This window comes from Haliotis asinina, chromosome 1, assembly GCF_037392515.1.
Source record: "Haliotis asinina isolate JCU_RB_2024 chromosome 1, JCU_Hal_asi_v2, whole genome shotgun sequence".
Taxonomy (NCBI): domain Eukaryota; kingdom Metazoa; phylum Mollusca; class Gastropoda; order Lepetellida; family Haliotidae; genus Haliotis; species Haliotis asinina.
In genome coordinates, this window is record NC_090280.1 from 45,959,872 (window position 1) to 45,986,738 (window position 26,867).

General features: G+C 38.4%; 2 protein-coding genes across 3 annotated transcripts in view; both read right to left on the reverse strand.

Moving 5' to 3' along the window:
- The window catches only part of LOC137292078 (uncharacterized), a 365,314-nt gene that overhangs the window by 13,901 nt on the left and 324,546 nt on the right, over window positions 1-26,867 (reverse strand). The window lies entirely within an intron of this gene.
- LOC137292119 (uncharacterized) lies at window positions 14,041-25,708 on the reverse strand. 2 transcript variants are annotated; one of them, XM_067823663.1, is made up of 12 exons: window positions 25,193-25,708; window positions 24,676-24,999; window positions 24,214-24,309; window positions 19,224-19,367; window positions 18,158-18,265; window positions 17,910-17,955; window positions 17,509-17,555; window positions 17,168-17,254; window positions 16,799-16,885; window positions 16,404-16,508; window positions 15,576-15,680; window positions 14,041-15,371 (listed from the first exon to the last, which is right to left on the reverse strand). In XM_067823663.1, the coding sequence occupies exons 1-12, from the start codon at window positions 25,242-25,244 to the stop codon at window positions 15,361-15,363; spliced, it is 1,212 nt and encodes a 403-aa protein (XP_067679764.1). In that variant the 5' UTR covers window positions 25,245-25,708; the 3' UTR covers window positions 14,041-15,360. The 2 variants fall into 2 exon arrangements, with proteins under 2 accessions (XP_067679764.1, XP_067679771.1); XM_067823670.1 differs by lacking the exon at window positions 19,224-19,367.

Sequence of the window (26,867 nt, forward strand, 5' to 3'; positions counted from 1 at the left end):
TTCGAGGCCGTTAGGCCGAGATAAGCTTCACGTGCGAAAATAATAGCGAGGTTGAAGACTTTCTCCTACTTAAAGCAAAGTTCGATCAAGCGTATAACTCAAACCAGTCTTCTTGTGATATTCACGAGCCATGGAGGGCTGTTCTAGCTGTACATGGCCATGACCAAACGTGTCGTTAAAACACGCAACTAAACGTGCTCAACTATGGGAGGGCGGTGGTTATTTATTCACGTACATCGTGACACGTGCATCAGTGAACATCGTGGGACTCGGTAAGCCTATGCAGTATTAGTGATTCCGACATCGATGTGTTTGTTACACAATACAGTTTCATAGACATTTTTTAAGTTGACGTTAATTCAGATTTTGAGATGTTATTTAATTCTGATTGTGATTATAATGTACTTCCAAACTTTGATGTGGGAAAATGTCAGCCGGTTGATCTTGAAAGTTTTTCTTCTGGTCCTGATCCTGATACAGCCAGCATCAGATTTTGACTTTAAGAAATTGTGCGACTCGGCATATTCATCTAATACTGAAAACAGGAGAAAGACAGAAAAGCGATTAGTTTATCACATATTATTTGTTTGAGTGTAAAATGCTAAGCATTTTGAAAAAAAAACACAATGAAAAACGGGCTTCTGATCGCCAGGAACAGAAAGTAAATCACCATGCTGGGGATGCACGGTACGTTAGCTACCTGCATTGTCCCTACCTGGATGTTATATCATCCCTCAGCTGTTGGCGAATTCTGAGCAATTTCGCGATAAATTTAACCTTCAAAAATTCTACGATTACAATTCTGGCAACGCTCAACAGACATTGAATGATGTGTTCTTAAGTACCATTTTGGGAAGACAATACTTTTCGCTACTTCAACCCCTTCCGATGGTATAAACACGAAGAATCATAGTTATGTATTCATTCGACCAAAGTTTTGAAAAGATGTATTTATTACAGTACATGAACGATCAGAGTTGAGAGGGAATGGCTGGGGCATGTAGGCACTCGCCATTGTCGCTCTTTACCATTTTCCTGGATGACGTGACCATACAGTTATTGTCACATCAACCATATATTTTTTTAGAAAATGGTTCATCTAAACGAAATAAATATCTACTATCTTTGACTGCAGTGTAGTCATATTTCAGTTACACAATATATAACAAAAGTTTGGGTAAACTGCACTTTACGGGTCCCCGGAAGTGTACGTGACAGACATGCGCAGAAGCCATATTTACATCGAAGCGAGCACTAACGCTGACGCCATTTTTTGTTTACTCCGGCGAGTAACTGCCGCTGTTTTATGGCCTTGTTTGACCTATTAAATTACCTTTGGGTTATAATCGAGAATCAGCTCAAGACCTTCATTCCTCAACATTATTTTAGGGTCAGTATTATGTCATGGTATTGTCAATTGCAGTGTTTATTCATTTTTTAAGATCACGATACAATTTCCCAGTGCTAACCGAGTGTATGATTTTTTTGCAATCTCATATTTCAACAGAATGGGAGGTTTTAGGGGGGCAGGTGCCCCCCTACATTATTTTTACATATTACTTATCATTTCTTTTCTATTCCTAATAAACAAAAAGAGGTAAGTTTATTTGATGTCTAATATCAAAACGCTTCACTTACATTACAAGGACAAACCTCCGCTTGCATTAAATTTATCCGAATCCTGAACACCATTTTCTTTATGTTCAATTTCAATCATTAAAGTATGCATGGTGTTTTTTGGGGGTCAAACGCACGGCGGATAAACGCAAGAAATGTTACAAAAGGATCATCAAAACAACGTAAATATTTTTACCTCACGATGAACTATCAAACAATCCTTTCGCAGTTCCATACCTGGGCAGGGACGCTTTCACCACTCTCCACGTACTCTCAGTTTTATGTTTGTGCACACACCATTCTCTGCATTCACAAATTCCTTACTATGATTTACTGTCGCATGCACATATCCCATCTCATTCAAGTTGTGGCATTCCTAGTAACCCACTACCTTATTTGGAACATTCGACACGTGCGTCCACATTTGACCAATCAGAGAAAAGGAACGTCATGAGGATTTCCCTTTGATCACTAACGATTGGATTAATGTTTTGGAGTATTACTAAAATTCGTGTTTAAAACTCTCGTCTTTCAGACTTCTTTCAGACGAAGTTTTAAACTAAACTTTTGCCAGTAAACACGAAAATGACCTCTAAATTCGTCTAAAATGCCTCCTAACGGAGATCAGCCCGCTCTCGCGTGCTTTTCTTTTATATATGACGCGCTGCGCCGAAGGCGCGTACACGTTACTATAGAATACATTCTACTTCCGGGTGACTGCCGAAGGCAGGGACCCGTAAACTGCAGGTGTCCCCAAAAGTTTATAACCTTCAAAGGTTCTAGCTCGTGCTTTGAACCCTTCCGCTTTGTTTATTTACAGTAAATTTATGCTGCTAATCTCAGTCTGGATACTTGTCACCCACGTCCTCATACCTTGTTTGTTGGCAATAACCTGGACGGAATCATACTGATTTTGTGACTGACATTTTACTCCTGCTGAGAGATTCTGGTATTACTTTGGGCTAAGGCCGAACTTTGTTCTGTGTCACTGGTGGGGCTTAGTGACCTGGACTTAGATAACTGCTTCACATTACAGAGAGAAAGACTACATTTTTATGCAGACCTATTGTGGTGATCCATTAACGTTCAACATCATTACCACAAGAATAGCGACACATAGTACAAATTGTATACCTGATGTTTTCGAGTTACATAATCGAGCTCATATCATAAGTAATAAAATGTTGAGAGGTAGGCCGAGACCTTTTTATATAAGACAGCGATTGTGTTGGTATGTTTACGATATGTGTCATGTTAACCTAGCCATGTTAACTTTGCCATCAGACATGACGAGGAAAATATACTGCATACCTACCCGGAACTATTGTGGCGATGCATTTCTGTTCAGTCTTGTGAGCAACAAGAAAGGCGACACAAACAATATCCACATTTTATATCCCTAATGTCTGACGTTCACGATCACATAAACGTACCTACAGTTTCATAAACTGGGACAATGTTTAAAGTAAGTGTCTGTTCGCCGTCCTGAAGGACTAACTAGGAGTGGGTGAGGTAACACTTAATTTCACATCGTCAGTACTTCAGCCATATTGCGACTAATTAAGAAAGTTGTATATTTATAAATGAATAAAAAATAGTAACTTACAGAACATACTTGTCTGCATAGAACAGTAAAGCAACTAGGTTACCACAGATATGATTTTAAACTAGTAACTCAATCTTAAGTGTTTTAACTATGAATGACAATACAATATAAAAACACGCTGTAGTTTGCCAACAAGCGAAGGTAAATCACCATCCTAGGGCCCGTGGGGACTTACAGTACATTTGCCTCCTGCATGGACGTTGGCTGGGTTTACACCATCCCTTCAGATGTTAGTAATTAGGGCATTCTAGCTATAAATCATAAAAGACGCCCATGCGGTAAGTAGTAAGTTCAAATTTAACTTGAACTTTTGGGGACTTACGTAGGGTGTGAGGACAATATTTTATAGCGCTTTAACTGCCTGTGTGGATACAGTCCTGAACAATCATGGTTTAGGGTCTAAAATAATTATGATATGCTTATCTATTTACCAAACATATGAGAATTTATGAAACAATTCTGGTTCTTTGAAATAGGACACTAATTGAATAAAAATTTACAGTAGTGAAAAAGAAAAAAAAACTTTCATATTGATTTACCTATCCCTTATGAGGGACAAATCAGTAGTCAGGAAGGACATGCTTCCTCCAAAGTGGACGGACTGCCCATGTAATAGGAAGCGATAGTTTTAGTTGACTTTATTTATTGGTGGCTATTTGGATGTCCCACTACTCATCAGGCCATGGATATAAGAGGTGATGATAATCAGAGTATGGAATTAGAAGTGGTGTCACAGATGTGTTGAGTGCTGCCTTAGCAGCAAAAGCGACCCTTGTATTACACAGAAATTCCAACATGACTGAGAAAGAGAAAACGATGTCGTATTGGTCAGTAGCAAGATCATTATTTAATTCAATATTATTTATTGAAAGTGGATGTTAAGAAGACACATTTTTAAAGCGTGGACGCATGAAATAGAGTCGGAAAGATTATATGTATTGTTTATGTTCAGGTGTTTATAAATATATTGTTATGGCTGTAAATGTGGTATTTGCTTCAGCTGTAAAGAAAGAGCTGTTATCGGGTAATCGAGAACATATTGTTCTTTATCACTGGACAGTGGCACAAGCAACAACGCCATCCTTGAATCCATCTGTAAAAAAGGCATTGTAAGCTTAAAATTTATTTCTTAATGGATCATATTTCAGATTTCTTTAATGTGGTCAGTTTTTAGTATACTTGTGACCTCACCAGTTGCCAAGGAGGAGAATAGAACAGGCTAGAAGGAGATGTTAAATGTTACCAGCAGAAAGAAACAGTTTTATTCGAATTCTAGTATTCTCATAAAGAGGATTAAACATACGGGTACAAGTAGGTTTGACTGATTCGGAAAAATGTTTATGGACATATTGCAAAGATAATTAAATTTTGATATTTTAAGACTCACAATCCTTGATGTATAGACTGATGATTGAACAAGTGCGGAAAGATCCACGACAAACACTCAGGTCTTAATGGTGGATAATATAAACAACTTTAAGGTTGCTTCTGCATTGACCAACATAGACAGTGGAGCCATAGTCCAGTTTGGAGCGTGAAACTGTTGAGTAGAGTTTGATTATGTATTAGATGTCCAAACGGCTATATCTAATGTATTTAAAGACACAGGGGGTGATGGTTCTAACGGAACCATATCTAACATACCATATAAAAACTACTAAAACGTGACTGTGTATTTATGATCCACCTTTTAAAACAAACATTTTATCAGCCCCTAAAAGGCTGGCGATGGATTTTTTAATAAGCTTAGTACTTCCAGTTCGAGAACCTTTCAATATGATTGAATTAAATTTTGTCATTTATAAAACAAATAGTGTAACATTCTGCATTATTATCAGATTCTAAAATCTATGGACACTACTGGGACGTTGGTAACTTTTATTAGACATTATTTGGCGATACTTCTCATGACTGCAGCTGACTTTTTAGAAAATAAACACCAGTGCCCTTGTCTTATCGTCTTACCGACAAAACCGCCTCTGTTTTCCTTAGTACACCCATAACAAATAAGGGTCAACAAACATTGACTACCTTACAGAAAGTTTGACGTGACTTTCTACACATTATTTTAAATGCATCAGTCAAATACAACAAGTCAGCAATTAATTTTATTAAGATTTATTACATTTTACTGCAGCTGAAATTATATTACAATTTACGTCAATTTGTATTACAATTAAAGTTTTATTCTTTTTTATCCAGATGTATACTCCCTTCACAGACATCATAAGGCTAATGACTGACAGCATGAGCATCGATCTACGCTGTTGGGAAACCATAACATACAACCCGATCCCAAAACCTATGTGTCATCACAATGTACAGCTGATGATGGCACAACGATTTTACAAAGAGGATGAATATTCTAGTTTGATGCAGGTCAGTGTCCAAACACAAACTGCCGAGCGAAGGAAACTATACGTACGTGTTTCATGGAGGCTTAAAATGGAACGACATAACGAGAAACGATCTTAGTATGGTAATATATTTAATACATTACATACATTGTTTGATTCGAAGTGATCAGATGACTGGCCCAGCCCTTTGTGAGTTTTTGGTCAAAATAATAATAAATGTGAAATATGTACCTTCTTTGGCTAACAGAGAATCTCACCCAAGTGTCTACTGATATCAAATATACCAACACGAGTTGACAAAGGAACATTTTTTTAACCTTTATGTACGGGTGTTGATATAACTGATATCAGCAGACACGAGGGTGAGATTCTATTTATCATCCAAGATCATTCGTCATTAGTTTTCAATGAAAATATGTACGTCTCTGAACATAGCACTGGCATTACATTTGCAGCATTCTGACGTCATCAAGTTCATGACGTCATAGCATTGTCAGGGCATTGTGCCAAATCTACTGTAAAAGCGATATCTCCTGCTATCTTCCACTGGTTTGACTGATCCAGAGACACTAAGGTAAAGATACGAGTGATATGACTGGTCCGCCGTGGCATATGCAGGACAGTGTGATGATCCAGTATAGTACTGCAGTATCAATATGGCGCTATTTCATATAACATGACTTATCACCATTTCATTTCGGCAAAGACTTTGACACTAAGGGAGATAGTGAGTGAGTGAGTTAATAATAAACGTCACATCGGCAATATTGTAGCCATAACTAAGGGAGATAACTTTCTACCATTTATCTTGGGCAAGAATACGTAAGCAGCAGTAGGACAACGTTTTAAAAGTGGATCACATGACCCCACTATAACACGGAACTATTCCGCATGGTTTCCTTCAGCATTCGGGACGGTAGGGTAGTCCGGTGGTTAAGGCGTTCGCTGGTCATGTCGGATGTCTGGGTTTGATTCCCGACATGGGCAGAATGTGTGCTCCCCAACGATTTTGCTGGGATATTGCTGGAATGTTGCTGGAAATGGCGTTAAAGCCAACTCACCCACTCAGAATTTTATCAAAAAGAATCGAACTGTAACCGTAAAGCGTGTAATACGTTTTCTGGCTCTGCTGAATATTTACAATGCGATCTTGAAAGGCATTTCTTTCAAACTCATAAGGCAGTCATATTACTACCGGTTGTGTTTGATGCCATTGTGAACACACACACACACACACAAACGCACGTACGTACAAGGACCAAACTACAGCCATCATGACCCGTGAACTAGTCCACCCGGCGTCCCTGGTGAAGAGAATGAGACATGTGTACATGTACACACAACGATGTCTGGGTTTCCTCTTCATTGTGTCATTTGGCCTTGTCTTTCCGTACATGAACGTTAACATCTGACAATAGCAAATATTACTGTAGTAAACATTCCGTTTGCCATGATCATGCATTTTCCCTAGCATGGTGATATAATATGGCAACATATAGCCTGTATTGTCATCTAAAGTTAAAGTATTTTAGTGTTAATTACTAGTTGTAAATAAAACATGTCATATACTAGTTGTTTTACTGTCCTTTGCTGACAGGTTTTTATAATCTACCTTCATTTATTGTAAACTTATAACGTGTTTATAGTCATGATATGGTTGAAATATCAACGATGTGACTTAAAGCCTTAAACTCATTCACTCACGATTATGTAGGATTTTGCAAGTAATAACAGATGGTTTTCACGTGAAAGTATAATCAAGATAAGTGTCATTCCAGTTCTAGTTCATTCACTATGTAGCAATTAGGTCGAACCTCGGATAACTCGATAATTACTATTAAACCATCAGCCTATTTCTAAACATCTTGTCGAAAAGTATTATTTGTGCAAGGAATTGTCATCGAGTGTAAACGAAAAGATCCTCACATTATTTGAAGCATTGCTAAAAAGATCTGAAATTGTCAGGATAGTTGCAGTGCCTTCAAGTACCATTTACTTATTTAGACAGATATTTGACTCAAGGAAATATAGGAAATCGCCGAAGACGTGGAAGGCTAGTTTTGTTCAAGGCTCAAAAAGAACAACGACTTTCGTCACGTGTGAAAAAGAATCGCAGGACCTCCTTGAACGAAATTACCAATATTTTTATTGATAGCAGAGACAGAAGTTTCTCTAAGCGAACTGTTGAGAGAAAACTTCATTCGGGATGATTTCATAAACGTTCGGTGAGAAAAGTCATTAGAATTCGTGAGGTGCAGCAAAATGTTGCTGATTACTGGAGCCGTCTCATCTTCAGCGATGAATGCAAAGTTATAGTGGGCTCTGACAGTCGTGTGAGAGTTTGGAGAAAAGTCGGCAGAGAATGGCTAGGTGACTGTATCTGTCCACCATCACGTAAAACGTTAAACTTTGGACTCATGATTTTCGGATGTATTACCTACAGTTGCGAGGGGACAATGACGGTTGTAGACGGCAATATTAATGCACTGAAGTACATTGATATATCAAATGACAACATCTCGCCAGTTATTGTTCGTCATTATCCAAATAATGGCTACCTTTGTCAAGATGATAATGCACCGGTACATCGGGCTCGTGTAGTGCAGGAATTTCGCCGTATCAACGGTTTAAACAGTCTAAACTGGCCTGACCAGTCTCCTGACTTAAACATTATTGAAAATGTGTGGTAGAAACATAAAAAGGAAATTCACAAAAACATTCAAAATATAAACAGCGTTGCCGACTTGGAACATTCCATCCGTCGTGTGTGGAGAAGTAGGTCTGTCCTGTACATAAGATCGAGATCGATCTACAACACCATCCCTAGGCAACTTTTGCGAGTATTTACCTCTAAAGGTCATATTACCAAATACTGAGGTAAGATAAGTTTGTTTATACTGACCTAATTCAAATTATTATTACAAAAAATCAATGAGGCGAAACCGCACGTACTGACCGCCATGTTCTTTTTCCGAATACTTATGACGGCATGCTGTACCCCAACAGACGGTGTCTAGACTTTTTACGAAGCTGTGTCCACAATATTAGACTGTAGAGAACTTGAGTTCACGCCACATCAGTAAACATTCAAACATGTCAATATCATGCAAACATGGCAATATCATTAAAAGTTACAGTAACCTTATGTATGTCACAGAACAATGCTTCCTTACTTAAATGCTATCATTTGTTACGTATTAAATAGGATCAGTAAAACTGATAATAAAGCATGTCAAGAAGAAGGTAATAGTTCATGTTTGTTTTATATGGTACATATGCTAAAGGTCACTAAAGGCTAAAGGTATACTCTAATGGGGCACAATTGCACAAACACTTGCTGACATCGTTATAAATGAAACCCCGTCATTTAAACTGCCAATTTCGATCTTTAATTACCTTAAATCGACCTTTTTGTCAATAGTGCACAGTTCTCAGCTGCAAACGAAATTTCAACCAATCAGAGCAGCGCGTCTCCGTGACTTTAATAGTGGGTATAGAAATGAGGGTCTGTGCAGTATTCAACTGCATTTCAGGGATTAAACTGTTTCGTTTACAGGTTTATAAAAACCTGAAAACGCGAAAGCTGTTGAGAGAAATGAAAGCTATATGTTCTCATAATCTACTGTCATTTAGTTTTGTCTCCTGCTTTGCCTAGTTTTCAAGTTACAACCCTTGTTTTCATAGATGATTCTGTCAAAATCACTTGGTGTCGCTAGGTTGTAATCCGTGTTGGGTGGTATAAATCTACACGTTATTTGTCATCATTCACTTGATGCTCAGTTAATGAATATATAACAGGTATAATTAGTGGTAACGCCACTTAGATTACCCGACAAAGGCCCCCATTCGGCATTTCTTTTGTCTGGATCGATCAAAGGATTAACCGATAACACGCTGATTGATTAATGGGGATTTAAATGGGGGATTTGTCAAAAGGTAGTGTTTATGTATGTACATTTACTAATCTATACTGAATATACTCTGTCGTGTCTGTGTCTATGTAAAAACAACACCTTTCTTTCACATCATTAACCGCCAATACATTGATTGATTGCTCATTATTGGCTAACTAATTAACTTTCTAAAAAGAATGACGCACATTATTATGCAATTAGTTGCCAGGTGTGCTATCTTGGGTAACCAATGAGAGTATACAGCAACGTGAAAAACCTGAAACGATACATCACGTTTTCGTATATTAGACTGTTAAAAGACACATCACTTGGGAAATCTGCAGATGAATTATACATCACTTGTTTTTTGTGGATATTGATGAATAAATTTCTCGAACTAGGTAGCCTGACATTGCTCCTATAACTTTAGTTTTAATATTTGCATTTTCGTTTTTAAGAAGTTGTCGTAGCTTTCAACAGAATCATTGCTTTTGTCGTTAAGTGTAATGATGCAGACGACATACAGCTAGGGCGTGCGTGCGAATTACGATTCATACAGGAAAACGATGAAATGTCTACATATTACATTCCTGTTATACATTCGCAGATCGCTTCTTTTTATTAAGTTTCAAAATGGATACAAGTACGATTATAAAGTAATTAGGATTGTGAGACCAAGTATAAAGACGTATGTTGACAAGTGTCTACATACTGGTGAGTGAACGTTACAAACAAGTAAATTTAGCAAGTGAAGAAATTTATCGCGCAGTATTTTCACTTCGACCCCGACCTCGCTAAGGTTATGTTACAGGTTGTGTCATGCAAACTCCTTTTGGTAATGATTCAAATACATATTTATGTAGTTTTTTATTTCTAACGTGAGACAAACCACACATAATCTCATTAGTTCAAATGGATTTGACTTCACGATCTTCAAAAATGGCGGCGCCCTGTCTTGGGATGAAGGCTATTTAAGTTTGTTTTCACCGACTTTCAAAAGGACAATTACTTTCTACTGGTAGTAAAATATGTATTTTATTGTTGGACAATGGGATTTTGCATGACATTGCTTATAACATAACAATTTTGCTCTTGGAAGTGAGGTGGAGGTCAATATAACATTGCTTGCAATATTAATGTTACTTCGACCCCCACCTTGATACGTTGGAAGAAGTCCTTATGTTGAAAGCTGTGTCATGCAAAATTCTTTTGGCCTGATTCAAACGCATATTTAACTACCAGCAAAAAGTAGTTTTGATTTTCTAACTTGATGAGAACAAATCATAATCTCAATAATTCTAACGGACTTCAGCCCGTGACTTCACGACTTCCAAAAATGGCGGCGCCCTGTCTGAGGATGAATGCTATTTAAGTTCGTTTTCACAGACTTACAAAATCAAAATTACTTTTCAAAGGTATTTTATTGATGGACATTAGGATTTTACATGACATTGCTTATAACATAACATTTTCACTCTTGGAATCGGTCAATATAAGGTGTCAATATAATACTACTTACCATAATATTGTTTCCGAGGAAGAAAGCGTTATATCCATGCAAAATTATTTTGATCAGCAATGTGTAGTTAGCAGTCTTGATTTTATATACTCGATGAAACTTGAACTCCATTTTCTATCCTGGAAACGTGGTAGGGGGCGAACCATCCGATTTAGTATATATCACAGACTTCCATAACACTCACTTTGCACACACTAACAACCAATTTAAGCACAAACTACGGGGTCCGGTGGAAATCTGTGCATAGAGACACCATCGCCCGACCCCAAGTAACAATTGACGGCAACACAACAATTCGGCATGTCTTTGGTGACGTCGAGAAATCAGCAAAATCCTACACATTTTCTATGCATGTAACTGGAAATCGTTATCTCTATGACGTCACTGTAGTGCTCTAGCGACAGAGTTACGTAACCTGTCTGCGGTTTCGTTTGCGGACGAAAGAGAAGCAGACGGCGTTTTAGCAACTTTTAAGCGCTTGGTATTAATTAAACACATTTATTTTGAAAAAAAAATGGTGTTTCGTTTATGACTAACCATAAGTCTTTCATATGCAGTGGTAAAAAGAGTACCAAAAACTGAGTTTAGTGGTCCTTTAAATGAATGAATGTTGAAACTGAAATATGTTCTTCATGTTAGTTTTATTTTGGGGTGGGGATTGTCCTAGGTGGGAATTGCCCTAGGTGGAAATTGTCCGGGTGGCATTTGTCCGGGTGGGAATTGTCCGGGTGGGAATTGTCCTAGACCCTGTATGGCCCTTGGTCAAAACACTGTCTACAATGTAACAGGAGCCTGGAGGTAATATGAACTGAAGAAACCAGTCGTTGAAATTGAGGAAACCAGTGGATGAAACTATGAACACCCATGTTTAAGATCGTCACAAAATTACATTTCAATAAACATCAGGTCGAGTTCTGGCTCCCACTAATTATGGGACTGGAGTTCAAAGAGGGGACGATTTTCTGTATTACTGTCAGAAATAGACAAAAACTGTTTTTTCGGCTGTTACTCGTTATCAAATATACACAACTGCAAATAGGATATGTCGTGTTAAACAATAAAAAGAAGTTGTCATCAGTATACTCGTCTTGTTATTTTCAGCAACTTCTAAATGCCTCTCAAGAATCCCAATACAGTGATGGCGCAGATAAATAAATACAAATTCCAATTGAAAACGCTACTCCAATCAAGGTTGAGACAACGAAGTCAACCATCTTGCTTGGATCCAGTACAAAACCCCTAAACTCTAATAGGTCCTAATTAGTAAATATTAAATCCTATTTATTCTAATTATGCCGACGAAAAGTCGTCTCACCTGGCATGAAATGTTTCTACTTCCGATAGTACTATAAGACCTGCATCCCTGCACGCCGTACTATATCTACAATACTGTCCAAAGCGGCGTAAAAACAAACTATTAACTCACGTGCCCAAAACTGAAGCCTCAGTAGCCTATGTGAGACCACCATGGTCACTAGTGTGGTGATCTACCTGCAGTTGTTGGCAATCTATACCCCATTTTTATAATTGTACAAACACAAGTTGACAAGGATGTACACGGGTAGATTGGCTATACATTGGCACACTGTTGTGTAAACACTAATGAATTACATAGATAGAATGTACAAAGATAGATAAGATTAATTTATCAATAAGTCCCAGGCACTTGGTAGGTACACTCCTTGGTCACGGTTGATTGCTGGTTTCTGTCTCCGGATCTCGGAAGCCTCTTGTCCTTTCCTTTGGCACCAGTTGTTGTTGAAGCCATGTTTACACAACAGTGTGGCAATGTATACCCAATCTACCCGTGTACATCCTTATCAACTTGTGCATGTACATCATCAACCCTCATGTAATATGTTCATCAACCTTCATGTAAATCATGTACATCATCCTTAATCCCCAATCGTGTGTTATGTAAACATCATCCAATCATGCGTAATGTATCACCATTGGCTGTCATCCTTATCCCCAATCTTGCACAACGTCCTTATTCCCTATCTGTGTTACGTAAACATAACCTATCATCTGTAATGTATTACCATTGACTTTCATCATTGTTATCATAACTGTCGGCTTCCTATCAGTGATTGTTTATACTGGCTTCCAGCTGTCGTTAATTCATTCCACTTGTTACTTTGTTATTTTTTTACCTGTACATATAAATATAGCTCTGTACCCCATTCTCATTCACCTGATGAAGGAGTAAGCATTAACTTCGAAACGCTGTGTTCTCATAATAAAGAAGTTGATATCCATAAAAATCTTCATTCTTATATATTTCACTTCTAAATGCCCTTCAAAGACTTGTGTCATTAATTATTCTGTCTTTTTTGTAATTAATCGTGCTCGTCACGATATGACTGAAATACTGCCGATGTGACGATATATTTTAACTCACTCACACACTCAATATGTGAGATCAGGAAGTATAACCCGTTGCAGATCGTGAGTTGAAGTATATGGACCAGGAAGAAGTGTCTACGACGGGCGTGACACCGCGGCTAAATTTAATGTGGAAAACCTGATGGTTGGGCGTTATTTCCTTAGCATTATCTGAACAAACATAACAAGGAAGTTTGGTCGTCTCTGCTAAATCATTATTGTTATCACTAGGTCGTCGTAATAGATTATGTCACAAGCTTTGACAGGTTAGATATGGATATGTTGCACGGTGACGTATAGAGGACTCCTATCAACCAGCCTTTTCTGCCATGCAAAATTCCAGTTGAAGACATTTCACCAGTTGTAGGAATCTCTCATCTCACAGGGACATTTTTTATCAAATTAAATTTATTTATTTGTGTGTGCTGGAATTCTATATGTTACAAACTTTGCTATAGTCTAATGCACAGTACATGTGTTGATGTGACCTAAAATATAGTTTTGCTGTTTTTTGAGTGTTGGCTTCTTTGTTCAACAAATAGATTTTACGGCCGGTTGAGTTGTTTTCCAAAATCGGCAAGTGAGATCACCATGGTGATATGTGTTTCATGTCAGATGATGTAATGTGCATTGAGAGAACAGGTAAGAAAGGGACGATCAGAAGACAATTATTATTTTTATTTCTTCTCATTATTATCATGTCTTATAGAGTATTAATATAGTGCATAGCCAGGCAACTAGTACATGCTCAAGGCGCTGGGATTTTTCCCCATTCTCCGTCATTGTACGGCAGTCTCAACGGCATATCGTATTATCTGTCTCAAGTCCCTGCTGATACTTGGAGCACCGAGTTATCGCTGCTTTCCTATCCTTATGAGGGCAGGGTGGACAGGGGCACATAGTCACAGTACTTTGTTGCTGTACCCTCGAGTGGGGGTTTGCTCGTATTCATGAGGCCACCGTCTGGCTACATACCAACGGGTTCGTGGGTTCTTTTAAGTGCACTTTACAGCTAGGGTTGAGACAACACTGAAAGGGTCTGCACACAAAGATGACACCAAGGCTTTTACACCCACTCACAGGTGGTCTCGATCCCGATACTTCAGGCTCACTGGATCACTAGTCTGGTACTTAAGACAACTACTCTGGACAACAGAAAAAAATGTGACTGATACTTGAGCATAGACATATGCTCATGTTGTTCTGAACATATATTATCAGTTTGCGGTATTCGTTAAATACAGAACAAACATTGTAACACTTCATTTTACTGTGTGAAATATTCCTTCAGATATTACAAACCCGTCCCTATTGACACACAGTATTACTCAGGAAGAAATGCTTATAATGAATATTAATATTCATGCATGTATACACACAGACATTTTATTGAAAACAACCAGTGGTGATAAAAGGATAGGAAGATTCCTGCCACATCGACAGGGCGGGGCCTATTTTGTTACCAAGCCTATACTTAAAAACAGAGCAGCAAAAACGTAAAAAACTTATACACGTCATGTGATAATATCTATAGATAGTTCAATCTATTTTCACAGCATCTTTCGATCCCTGAGTAAAAAACGATGAAAAAAGCATTCATTTGTATACTCATAGTGCGCTTGCAAAGGCACATCTTCTGAGGTGTCTTCGGTATTCTCATTTGTTCCTTCCTTGTCCTTCGCTTTATTCTCGTTGGTATACGCATCTTGATGGATCATATATTGTAGATGTTTCAAGTTAATCTCTTGCATTCTTCGATCGATGAGCAAAAACGATACAAAGATCACAAACACTGATAACACGTCAACAAATGCATCAAGTATTTCTTTTTAAGTTGTGCAAGCAATAATGCACAGCATCATTTTGGATGTATTTTTTTAATTTGAAAAATATAAGTAAGCTTTTGTTGAGGGCATTATGGCATTGGCGAGAACATGAGCACCGATATTAATTTCGCGTGCCTCAGAAGACATTTTTGGTACATCAATCAGTATCTGAAAAAAAAAATATTGACAGGCATTATTACTGAATGTCATCACGGAATGCATGATGCGGATTGGCTTGTTGTATAAATATGCATTCACGTGCTAGTCCTAGTGTTGAATGCTAGTCTCTGCAGACTTCTATCAGCAACATATTATGACAATGTTACTCACTTCTCTCTTTAGACCGTAAAACATATACCACCACGAGCATACCTGCATTGCTCTTCCGTTTGTCCTTCTGTGGTTTGGCGTACATGTCGTCAATGTTCTCACCCGTTTCTTCCCTGCTCTTCACTTTATTCACTTGAGCATACATTTCTTAACAGAAAATAGGACATTTATTAAACTAACGCACTATGAAGGACTTTTCGTCCTATTTACATTACAGCTGAATGATCGGGTTATATAGTTGCGTCGACACAATACTGCATCGATTATTGATCTTTGTTGATTATTGATTGAGGCTTTGTGGGAATATAGAACTGCACTGGCTAATGGCCACATGTCTAAACCAACCCAAAACGATCAGAATTACGTTATAACGTTTCAGATACACGTTTCTGATAGTTATAAGTTGCGCCTGGATAAATGTAATGGTTTAGACTTGTTCCGCCATTTAACCATTCACGGAAGCATACTTTCGTTTTCGTCACTCTCATACATATTTGCAGAGTCTTGTATGATCTGCAAAGTAAAGGACAAATGTACATCTGTGTGTGATTCTATCGCATCCCCTATGTTTGGAACCGTGAAGATCCGGGTTAGAACTGGTCCTATCCAAACTGTGCTTGTCGTCAGTGGAGACTAACAGATGACTTCGTATCCCAGTTGTGCACATTGACGCTCATGCGGTTGATCAACCCACTGTCTTGCCCAGACTCGATTATCTACGGACAGGCGCCAAATAGCTTTAATATTGCTGGCGCGGCGTTACACAAACCATTCATGCACACGGTCATCCATTTGTCTGTTTATTTGATAGTTGATAGTTGAAAGCATAAGTCATATGCCTCCACTTTTTATAAACAGCCTTTGACACACCTTCATTTGGTGTTTCCATTAGTCCTTTGTGTGGTTTTGCATACATGTCAGTAACTTCATGTTGGTCTGCATTCGTCTTCACCTTTTTCACTTCAGTGTAGACATCTGGCAACAGCAGCGACATCAACTTGAAATGATGTCATGCATGCAGAAGAACTCACGCTGAATATGGTATAATAATTGTTCCGTGATCTGTTAGATTTTGCAAAAGGTAGACCGAATGTATTGTATTATAATTGTACCTTTGATAAAACAACTTTAAATCGTGAAGACCATTAGGAAAATTCATGCAGTCATGTGCGAGTTCATTTGATGTAAATCTAATGCTCTTCCAAAAAACGATTCGCACGGGAATTCGTTTGAAACTGGAATCCGTAGGAGCGATATATTGTTACCTTTACCAACAGGATTCGGAACTTCAGTTCTGTAGTCAGCCGGCGCTATATCCGACGAACTGGTATACAAAATATTGTCCTGCACGACTGAAATATGCAAGTTATGAATAAAGTTGTATGTATTCGAATCCTTTAATCACCATCACATCCTTTAATCACCTATAATCAACAATTCAAGTAGTGTCTGGAGTAAAAACGTAGAAGGGAAGCGTGCTGTTTTCTACAAATAATATTATGGGATAAACTTTTGAGACAGAACCTCCAACCACGAAGACATGTAACGGGTTACCAGAAGCGCATATTCAGTATTTTGCAAACTAATGACGTTCATAAATCAATTCATCTCGGTGATGCAATCATTTTCGTTACCTTTATCTGCTTGATTGTGACCCTGTATACTGTATTCCGCCGGCAATACCTCAGACGAACTGGTGTATATGATGTTGTCCATCATGACTGAAATATGCATGAAATGTCGCCATGTAATTTATTCACATTTATTCTGGAAATAAAATGTATCACATTCACTATGGAATACTGTAAGGGACATTCTCGCTATCACATTTTCAGATATTGAGGGTTTGTAAATGTCACATGTGGTAACTTTCAACATGTTGATGTGTATTGAGTTCGGATTGCATACTCTGTTCAAACTATTTCATTGCTGCACATATGTGTCCATCACTTGAGAAAAGTGTTCAGTAACTTACCTTTTTCGTCTTCTCCAGTCACGCCGCTTTCAGTCAGCATCTCGGCACTTATATCAACATCAATAACATTAAAATAGTCAGATTAGAAGTAAGAAGCAATAATTGAGGTGATAGACATGAAAGTATGTGCCATGAGAGCAAAGAATACACTGATGATCATAGCCCCAGAAATGTGCATGCAATAATCAACACCCGTAAACATGAATTATGTCAAAACACCCCTAGCTTCATCTGTCGTGTAAGAGACAAATCAATATATCTGATATATAAACGTGGCTCTTATTCCCAGTGGAATCTTTTCGTTCCCCAAATCAAAGACAAGTAAGCCTCGTCACTGTGCTTTCAAGAGAGATGATGGCTGGAAATGGCTGTTATTATGAGAGCTACAGACACAGACGTACCTTCTAGACGGGTTTCTATCACGTCGACTTTTATCCCTGACTGCATCTGGAAGAGAAATGCAAATTTTAGTTGGTGGGAGTAAGTGAGTTGGGTTTTTAAACGATAATCCCGACGCGACTGTTTGTCAGCTTCATGTGGGAGTACAACCTTTAAGCAAATACACATTTAGATAAACCTTCATCATGGATCACTGGGAATGACTCCCGATCGTCATGAGTTGTTATAAGTCAATCACTATAAGTATTACCTTCAACAGAGCGACGTCTTTTTCTGATACAAACAGCTGCGACGATGACAACAGCGATGACAGCAACACCTCCACCAGCTGCTCCAGCGGCAGTGGTGTCAGACTGGCCTGGACATATGAAAGACTGGGTGATGACATTTCATGGTCCCCATGATTTATTGGTACGATACCTATGTTAATGAGGACATGATACCAATCAGCACACTAGCACATTTAGGTCCCAACTGTACAAAGCATCTCTACCGCTAGGGATTTGAACTCCTTTGCGAGAAGCATTCTGTGTGCGTTTATAGTATCATTCAACATGACTAGTACGACTAGGCATGTACTTGTACAAAATAACAGGTGTCTGATTCGGCGATACTGTAGAACATATATGTTCTGCATTTGTTTCTTCTGGGTAATAGGAAAGACGCCGAAAGCTCTCAAGCATTCTGATGATCCTTTGTTGACACCTTCTTACCCAGTCAACGATGCGAGCAAACAAATGATCTTTGCAGGGATTGCCGCGCTGTTTATTTGCATGTATATACGCGCCATTCCCACTGAACCAACGGCTTTCACAAAGTAGGTTTTCAAATATTGTTTCTAAAGTTAGTATTATATTTGTTAAGCTTTAAACTAGGAACTTAACTGTACACGCGTTGATGGCATTTATAATAACTGCTGATCAGAACAGCTGATGGCACGTTTTCGAGAAGGAACATTTTGGTGTTACAATTTATATAATGCACAGTCTATTTCTTCATATAATATGTAATGTAATGTTGTCAGATGTGGCCTATATCTAGACTCGTGAAGGCTAAAACTATTTTCTCAACCGTTTCGTCTCAACTCGCGAATACATGCCTTCGGGTTCTCTCGATGAGACGTAGTATTTGACAAACAGCAGGAAAAGGACACTACAGTGTCCAAAACAGTTAACAAATGTTAGGTGTGGCATTCGTCTATCGGAGGATATTCCCATCTTAGTGATTGCAGTGTTCAGAGATATGTCGGGCGATGTACGTGTGTTGTAATTATACCTTGAAGGATATCAAACGGTAAAGTATATTGTGTAAATTACCATTTGACGTGGTGGAGGTGGTGGCGGTTGTGGAACCAGGCATTAATATTGGTCTTCCATAGGTGTTGTTGTTGGTGGTGGTGGTGGTGCTGGTGAATGTGGTGGTTGATGTTGAGAAAGATGACGTCTTTGACACATTAGCATCTGAAGCAGTAATAATGTCAGTGTGATCACATCAGTGTCTCTACTGTCAGCCACATACAACTGCATGTTGTCTTGTCACAATGGACATGGTCTAATTAGGAAATTTTCATACTGTGCTGGAAAATCAGAGGTATACGACAAAATCACAATAGCTCTAAATTTGATGGATTTATCTCCATTCTACCATAACTGCGTTGTTAACCTTTAGGATGCTGAATTCATTTAATTCGTTGATAAGAGGGTGGGTAGTTTCAAACAGTCGGTGTGTTCATTAAATAAAGCACAACTGAAAGAATAGTCGTCTCATTAATGCTTGATAGAATAATAAACATTATTACCCAAAAATATCCAGATAATTTCAAGCGCACAAAGGTTAATTACAAGTAAATAATGTGAATTTTCCTGATTTTACCCGATTGACAGCCGAATGCGTTTCATATTAGGAACCGAAAAAAATGTCAAATTAGCGGAAACCGATATCAATATTCGTATTACCGATATTTCATGATTATCGGACTTTAATTTCGTATATTTGTATCGGCAAATATCCGCGGGACAACAAATTAAAAATTACATAAACTTTATATAAAATTATATATCAGAAAACATATAAAAAACAAATGATATTTTCTAGTGCCACAGCCTGATTCTTTTATCTCCTAAGCAGGACTTAATATTTCCTAATTAGTGCTTATCAACTTCTAATTAGGACTGAATATCTCCTAATTAGGACTTACTATCTCCTAATTACGATCTCCTAACTTGGACTTAGTACCTCTTAATTAGGACATAGTATCTCCTAAGTAGGACTTACTGTCTCCTAATTTGTACATGGTATCTCCTAATTAGGACTTATTAGAGTTTAGAGGTTTACTGGATCGAAGCAAGATGGCTGCCTCCATTTTCTTAACCTTGATTGGAACAGCGTATCTTAATGGCAATGGTTTTCATTTGTCTGTGTCATCACTGTATTGGGATTCTTGAGAGGCATTTAGAAGTTGCTGAATATAATAAGACGAGTACATTGATGACAACGTCTTTGTATTGACTAACACGACGTTTCTGGGCTACTTCTTGTCCCCTCTTCAGTTGATAGAGACAGGAGTACAAGGCATATTATATATACCAGAATTTACAGGGAGAAGATATGTACATGTATAGGTACCAGCAACCAGACTATGCAAATTCTCCTAAAGTGCAATTGTGGCAGAAGCTACATTATGATTACACGATGCCATTTAGAAAATGGTCAACATATGTCATATTTGGGATTTCACTTTCTTAGTAAAGTATAAATGCTAGTACTTTTTTGTTTGAGTCCCATCCGGGATTCGAACCCATACCCTCTGAGTCAGGCACTCAAAGTCAGCCGCCTAGCCCGCTCAGCCACCACGACTTCCATAAAAAAGCAAGTGAAAAGCATTCACATTGATGATGAGGATTTTCTTTTTAAGCAGCCGTTAATTTTTATGAAATCCATTTACGTTACATTTTTACGCTAGCTCTGGTTTCGTCCGTTACTGCGAAAGAAAAATATATTTCATTCATGACATCTTCAGTCATCAAAATTATCCTCCTTGTGACGATATACACAGAACAATATAATGTTATTGTTATGACACTCTGATGTTTTATAGTATCTCCTTGAGTCAGAACATTCTTTGTAAATCATCGAACTCGAAAATCATTGACTTTGGATTTGTAAAAATAGAGATCCGGCGGCTAAATTGAAAAAAAAATATGGGAATGGGAAATATCCTGCAACACAAGCAACAAATGACAGCTGCAGCTGAACATGTCTAACAGTAAACAGTTGAATAAGATTGAAATTCTTGTGTATAGTTTGGATCTTATGTGAATTTGATTCAATTTAGAAAATGTATCAATGGTCGTTTTCCAACTCGAGCATATTTTATTTACGTGCCTCTGGTTTCATCAAGGATGGGTACCATTACAAATATTATGATATTTTTTCATGATCTTCATTATTCTGGTTTTGAGTTGTTTTCTTTTAAAGTCTATGAGTTCGGATTCTGCTAATGAACGCGTGTTTTCAAACATGCGTCGTGTCTCGACACTTAGAAAAAAGCGTGTTTGGCCTCGCCCTTACGCGTTACCTACAGCTGGCAACATTGTCAATCTTAGATGGTTTATCTAACAAATTCAAAATAAATTCGCTTTCTGCACAAAGACAATAACATTTACCTAATCATACCAATGTAATTAATTCCAGAGAAAATAGTTGGATCTATCAAAAGGAAAGCACATTTTTCGGCATCACGATGCATGTAGAGTTGTTTGTTTACATTGCAATGATCGTTCCTATTCGTCCAATCAGTGATGTAACATTGAGATTCGTTTTGTTTATAATTGTTTAAACCGCAAGTTACTAATTGTTAGAAAATGGGAAACTTATGAAAGAAAAAGAACAAACAATATTGATTAAATTATTTTTAAAATATGTCATTGTAACAAAAATAGTAGACTGGGTACCACTCGACGTGGTGTGCCTGAATAGCCGTTATTTGCGACTGTGTGCCGAGAAATTTGGCGATCACATCTTTAATTCGCAGGCATTTCATTTTAAGGTATATAAGTGAGTGAGTAAATATTTAACGTCACATTGGCAACATTTCAGCCATATCGTCACGATAAGGTATATAAATATAGTGAAGATTATATATTTAGAGAGATGAGAATTAATGCATTCCATACATAATTCATGTGACACATAAACTCGTTGTATAATTATTGCAAGTGTTATTTGGAGATGTCATCATTCTGCATTCCTGTCGAATGGGGTTGGACTAGCATTGAGTGGATTAAGATTTGTGAAAAATACATACCGTGTTAGAAATTCAGACATACGAGGGGAAGTCAATATGTTCATAGAACTCGATATAAAACAGAACACAATGGTTGTGATATTGGTTTTATTTTTCAATATAGTCTCCCTGAACCTCGATGCATTTTGCCCATTTGTCTTTGAGACTGTCTATGCCCTTGAAATAGAAGTCTTCAGATTGGTCCCTCAGCCACGCCTCTGCTGTTGCCTTGAGGTCATCATCATTGGCAAATCTTGTTCCACGCAAGTGAGATTTCAAATTGCGAAACAGATAGTAGTCGCTGGGGGCCAGATCTGGACTGTATGGGGGATGGTTTAGTTGTTCGAAGCCACATTGTTGAAGAGAAGCTTGTGCAACACGGCTCTTGTGGACTGGTGCATTGTTGTGGAGAAGCATGACTACAGCTGTCAACTTCCCACGCCTCTTCTCTTTGATGGCCACTCTCAATCTTTTCAACAATTCAGCATAGTAAGCCCCTGTGATCGTAGTTTTAGGTGGTTTATAGTCTATGAGAATCACACCCTTTGAATCCCAGAAAACGGTTGCCATGATCTTGCCAGCAGAAGGTTGTGTTTTGAACTTCTTGGGTGCAGGAGAATGCTTGTGCTTCCACTGCATGGATTCTTGTTTGGTTTCGGGATCCCAGTGATGAATCCAGGTTTCATCCCCAGTAACCAGACGAGCATGAAAGTTATCAGGATCAGCGTTGTAGATGTCCAACAGCTCACGACTGGATTCAACTCTCTGGTGACGATCATGTGCATTTAGGTTACGAGGGACCCATCTTGCGGATACCTTGGACATGTGCAGGTGTTCATGGATCACTGTGCAAACACTTCCATGTGAAATGCCACACTCTGAAGCTATCTCGTCCACCTTTATTCTCCGATCGGACATAATTAAGCGTTGGATCCGGGCAATTGTATCTTCTGTAATGGCTTCAGAAGGTCTTCCTGACCGTGGGTCATCTTCCAAGGAGCTGCGACCTCGCTTAAACTCAGCTGACCATTTTGCCACAGTGGAATATTGAGGGGCTTCCTCGCCATACACATTGATCATGCGTTTGTGGATTTCGGTTGCATTCACACCTTCTTTAGTGAGAAACTTGATAACTGCACGAAACTCAGTTTTGGAGGTTTCCATGATTTGTGCAGGGTAATCGTCTTTTAAAGGCTCTAACTCTCAAGTAAATGCTCGAGGAAGGTTGGGTATCAGTATACAGAGTCACAGATGAATCAACTCAATAATGACACCAATGACAACATCACCAAGGATATATCAGCACCCACTTCTATGAACTTATTGACTTCCCCTCGTATATAACTATTTTATATACCTCTGAGTGACTTTGATAAACCAGTATTCACAATCCAGTATTTTCCTTAGTCGGGGTATAATTGGTAATGCATATTTATGCAACCTTCACGCTTGTTGAACGTGCATGATAACCTAACTAGAACCAGAAAAACATGTTGGATTTATGTAACTACTGGTCATGTAGAACACTACCTCGAAAAGTGGTGAGCAATTAACTACACTGAAGACTCTGTCCCTTTGAACTTTGAAAAGTAGCGTTTGTCTTTTAAGCCCGGGCATGTATTTTAGAGAAAGCATGTGCTTGGAATGAGTCATGTTGAGTAAAATACAATATGGAAAATAAAGTTATTTACATTAGTAGCCGTGTCTGACACACTAGATTAAACAAAAGCATCACTATATCCACTGGATTGTGATGTCACTTAATTGAAGTCACATGAGTGAGTTAAGATTAAAGGTCAGGTTGTATGTATTTCAAAATACATTAATAATACATAAATCAAATTTACAGGAAAAGAGGACAAATGGACAAAAGGCAGTAGAATCAAAATATGACTAATTATATCAGAACATTATGCAAATGGACTATGGATAATCAGGCACCAAAGACGGAACACAACACGAGGAAGTTACGATTCTGTTCAGTTTATATGTTAGTCACTCAATAAACTCTCGTCTGTTACCTGTTGATCCAGTCGAAGCAATATCTGTGTCTGTCGCTGTTGTGACTAAAGCTGCAGTGGTTTTTGTCGTTACTGTTGTTTGATGTGCCGTTACATCTGAAGCATGTTGCTCTCTTATTTCATCAACACTTTCATTTCAAAGATAATGGATATGATCATAAAGCTTGCTTGAAATACGTTTTTTGCATATTATTTTGATATGGAAAGGCAATATAACATTAGCTTCATTAGATTTCATACACAATGACAATAAACGTCAAAATTACGATAAAGGTCTAAACATGTTATAATGCCATATAAGAATACCATTGGAACCTTTACAGTTTCCACTAATTATTGACCTGTACAATGATACTGGTGAACTATTGATATCTGTAGCGTATAACCCTAGTCATTCACTTATTGACATTAGTAAGGTAGGTACTAGACAATGGTAGGGAAATGCTTTTGTTAATGTCTCACTTATTGTCAACGTGTTGCTCCGCTGACCGGTCAGATTACCCACACACTGCCACCAGGATCCATTGTCTATGGTGGAGTTGATCCTGAGAGTCACATTGTGTTGTGTGGCATGACAGCTCACATTGACACGTCCTAACAGATACCCGTTGAAGACGTCAGGGTTGGATACACTGGGACTGGAGAAACCTTGTGATGTGGTGAAGAGTAATATATTATCTCTCCTCCAGTATCTGTCTTGTCCACCAGTTGTGTTGCTGCTACATATCAGGGTGAAGACTTCTCCGTCTGTCGCTATCACAGGGGAACTTGTGAGGACTAAGGAACCTGATAATACATGAATCAGAACATGTTCTCAATGAGACACCAGATAGATAGATAGATAGATAGATAGATAGATAGATAGATAGATGTTTATACTGTACTGCAACTGTTTATATATTGTACGAAAAATAATATTCTTGGTATCATAGTCATGTAATTATGAAATGAGCAGCCTACTTTTAAACAAAATACCCACCTGCCTGATTTACCCAGCCACCGAGAAACACAAACGGAAGTAGAAAAATCATGACTGTATACAAAGCGAGTTGTCAATGGAATTACTCGTCTCTTTTGTATCCATCCATCTATCCACGAAAGTCAGATACTCCGGGATCACTCCTCTATCCTTATTGTCTACATGACTTGCTCGACATCGGTGTTAGCACATATGCCGAAACGTCGCGGTCACAGCAATGAAGAAGTTGTTCTTCGGTTTATCGTTTTCCTTCCTTTCTGTTCCAACTTCTACATGCATCTCAAAGAAGTTACTCGTCTCACACTTCACCCATAATGCCTGTTACATTTACAGCTTTCTGACACCACAAATCTCTATCCATGGAACGAGGTAAACCCGAGTTTACGACAGAGTCTCAATAACTCCATACATCGACACCAATGATAGTTGGGAGTCCTTTGTAACACCCGCGACGGTTATCAACATCACGCTTAGTGTATCAGACTACCCACAACGTGATAGAATCCAAGTGCATCTAAGAGGAAGTTGTTATGTACAGTTATAGCTTCAGTCACAAGCAGCTGAAGGTCATACACAGGTATCACTGCACGCACTGCATTCATGTTGACATACCTGTAACTGCATCAGCTGAAGTGACAAGGATATGTTTGACTCACATGTAATCCAAGTCATACAAATCCACTTGAACTTGATGTGCATCGTCGCTGTCAGTTCTGTATAAACAGTTATGATTTACATCTGTCAATAACCTATAGCAATGATGAGGTATTAAGACATATGAACATTCAGAAAGATAAAAAGGACACGTAAAGAACTTACCCAAATTACCCGATTCGCGGTGACGTATCGTTTTACAATGGCTTAAATCTGTTTAATGTAACTCTGAACTTCTCAGTGTTACTAGTGGTGCGGATAGGCCAGCTGTAGTCAGTTTATTGCTACTGTTAAACTCTGCTAACTATATCTACTGCTGTATCCCCTCCAACAAATCCCGTTCTGCAGAAAAATGTCAGTGAAGCATGTGTTATGTTTCCGACCTTATTACTAACTGGTACAAGACAAGATCGCTGGTGGGTGGTGGGGTAGGCTAGTGGTTAAAGCGTTCGCTCGTCACACCGAAGACCCGGGTTCGATTCCCCACATGGGTACAATGTGCAAAGCCCATTTTCTGGTATCCCTCGCCGTGATATTGCTGGAACATTGCTAATAGCGGCGTAAAACTAAACTCATTCGCTCACTCTCTCAAGATTGCTGGTATGTGGTTGGTTTGCTTGTAAGATGTTTTGTTCCTGTGTCGCTTAGGACCTCACTCAACAATATTCCAGCTACATGGCTGTGGTCTGTAACTAATCGAGTTTGCACCAGAAAATCCAGTGATCAGCAGCATATCTTGTGTCCATATACTTGCGGCACATGCCTGTAATGTCTGCAATCGATGTTACTTCTTTATTCCATAGAATACGGTATAATGTCATCAAAGAGTGATCAAGTGGATCACTGTAAATCAGTGACGACATAATGTCCGCCTATGCCGGTCACTCAAGTACGTGATTGTTGTAAAACGCCGAGACGGGTTTATAACAACTCATATTTGAAATATGGAGATCCAAACACGCTGTCGGGGGTTAATACATAATCTTTGTAACTATGATACCAAAGAGTATCGTATCTATTA